The sequence below is a fragment of the Nansenia antarctica genome (assembly GCF_963989245.1).
Source record: "Nansenia antarctica genome assembly, chromosome: 11".
Classification (NCBI taxonomy): Eukaryota; Metazoa; Chordata; class Actinopteri; order Argentiniformes; family Microstomatidae; genus Nansenia; species Nansenia antarctica.
The window spans coordinates 9,250,993-9,253,492 of NC_137681.1; the positions used below are offsets into that span (position 1 = coordinate 9,250,993).

At 46.3% G+C, this 2,500-nt stretch overlaps 1 protein-coding gene across 1 annotated transcript in view; it reads right to left on the reverse strand.

The window, feature by feature from the left end:
• Window positions 1–2,500, reverse strand: part of nrxn1a (neurexin 1a) — a gene marked incomplete at both ends in the record, with an annotated part of 54,059 nt that overhangs the window by 22,132 nt on the left and 29,427 nt on the right. Inside the window, 1 exon segment of the mRNA XM_080542051.1 lies at window positions 1,374–1,577. Within this exon segment, the coding sequence (XP_080398177.1) occupies window positions 1,374–1,577 (204 nt within the window).

The window sequence follows — 2,500 nt, forward strand, 5'->3', positions numbered from 1 at the left end:
AATACGGAATGCAGAATGTCGCTACGTCGGATCACTCTAGAAAAGGGACACTATTTTATTGATTTGTTGCTAATTCCTGCAAATTCCTGCTAATTGCTGTTGCTCAGGCTAATATTTGCTAATGTCTTCCCCCTGACAACTTAACCCTAACCGCAACCACTCGAAATGCCTAAACGTAACCGATCGAAGTTAATGCCTAAACGTAAGCAGTTGAAGTTAATTCCTGCCTAACTTCCACCAAGTGGTAATTCCCATAACTCTAACATCAAAAACCTAAGATGCATTGTGTATCTTACGTAGAAAACCGGTGGTGAAGCGCTGGTACAGCCAGATAATAGGATCCCCCAGATCCTATTATTCGGTCTGCAGAATCGATCCCCCAGAATGAAAAGAGCCAAAGCTGGCTTTATATCCTGAGGAGGCTCAGGTCCTTTGGCATGTTCAGGACTCTGCAGAACATGTTCTACCAGTCCGTGGTGGCCAGCGCAGTGCTGTACGTGGTGGTATGCTGGGGGGGACGGGGGACGGGGGGGGCAGCATCAAGGGAGGGGACGCCAAGAGGCTGAACAAGCTTATTAAGAAAGCTGGTTGTGTCCTCGGTGTCACCCTGGACACAGCGGAGGAGGTGGCCAATAGGAGGATGAGGACTAAATTCCTGGCGGTCATGGACAATCCCTCCCCATCCCCTACATGACACTGTGGCAGAGCAGAGAAGCTCCTTTAGCAACAGACTACTACACCAACGTTGCACTAAGGAGCGCTATAGGAGATCTGTTTTCGCTTGCTGCAATAAGACTGTAATGTACAACTCCTCCTCCGTCTGGTTCCATCAGAGGGATCAGTCAGGCTGGTGGATATTAATTCATGTTAATTCATGTTAATTTCATAATGGACTGTTGACACTATTTATGATGATTCTTTCTGATGTCTATTTTATGGCTTTTGTATTTTATTGCATTATTATTCAATTGTCACTTGTTGTTGTTGTTGCTGTTTGTGATAGGAGCTTCTGTAACACCTTAATTTCCCCTCTGGGAAATCTAGATCTATCTATTTGTCTGTCTGTCTGTCTGTCTGTCTGTCTGTCTGTCTGTCTGTCTATCTATCTATCTATCTATCTATCTATCTATCTATCTATCTATCTATCTATCTATCTATCTATCTATCTATCTATCTGTCTATCTATCTATCTATCTATCTATCTATCTATCTGATCATTTGGAGACTATGCTGAGGCCATGTGTGTGTGTGTGTGTGTGTGTGTGTGTGTGAGTACAGGCTATATGTGTGTGTATGAATATAGATATATATTAAATGTGTACTGTATATATGTGTGTGTGTGTGTGTGTGTGTGTGCGTGCATGTGCGTGTACCTAAATTGACAGTGAGTCGGACTCGCCCCCCATCCAGCTCCAGTCGGAGTGTGTCAGCCGAGTTCCGCGATGTGGTTGCCATGAGAACGCCGTAGGCCCTCTGAGAGCGGAACCGTAGCGACACGTCCTCTGCCTCGGTGTGCATCGCCACGGGCAACTGCACTTTCATGAACTTACTGCCATCATAGGACAAGATGGTAGCGTCTAAAGAGACAGAGAGAGAGAGAGAGACAGAGAGAGAGACAGAGACAGAGACAGAGACAGAGACAGAGACAGAGACAGAGACAGAGGCAGAGACAGAGACAGAGACAGAGAGAGAGAGAGAGAGAGAGAGAGAGAGAGAGGAGGAGGATGTGTTAATAGGTACAGTGAAAACAGTAGGTATTATACAAGTAATTGGGTTTCTTGATCGACGAGCATCTCCGTTTTAAACCCCACGTCGTTCTTTGAAATCTTTGAAGTGAGGAAAGGAAAACTGTCTGTGCGACTCGGGAGCCTGCGCTTGTTAACGGTATGATGATGTATACGCGGCCCCCTGTGGCGCCGGCGCGTTGGCAGGACACCGCGTTCCGCCAGGAGCGAACCGACGCTCGTTACCGACTCCAAAGCCACCCGCTCCTCGCTGTACCCTCCAATCAGATCACATCAAATCGTCGTGTATGTTTTTTTATTTTTTCTTTCTTTTTCTTTCTATGAAGGTCCATATCGTGACAGCCCCCAGTTTTATTCGCGTAACTATAATGGACCCCAGCAGTCACATGATGGTGATTTGACTGGGTTCACATGGCCGTGGTTCTGATGGGTGGTGGTGTGGTGCCTAAGGCCGGGGGGGAGAGAGAAAAAAAATAGGGAAAAAATAGCTTGTCAGGTCTCGGGCCTTTTTCCCCCGCTTTAAAAGGTCCTGCAATTACACACGCCTGCCCCTTTAAATGAGTGTAAAGCGACTGTAGGGTAAACAGCGTGATGGGAAAATGAAGTGAAACGTGTGCATTGATATTTGAAACTGTCGTCGCTTGTGTGTGTCGCTCGGAACGTGTCTAGGACTTGCTGCCGTGCTGCTGTTTTGGCCAAAGTCTCTCTTGTTGAAAAGAGATGAAATAACTGAATAAATCAAAAACGACTGTATA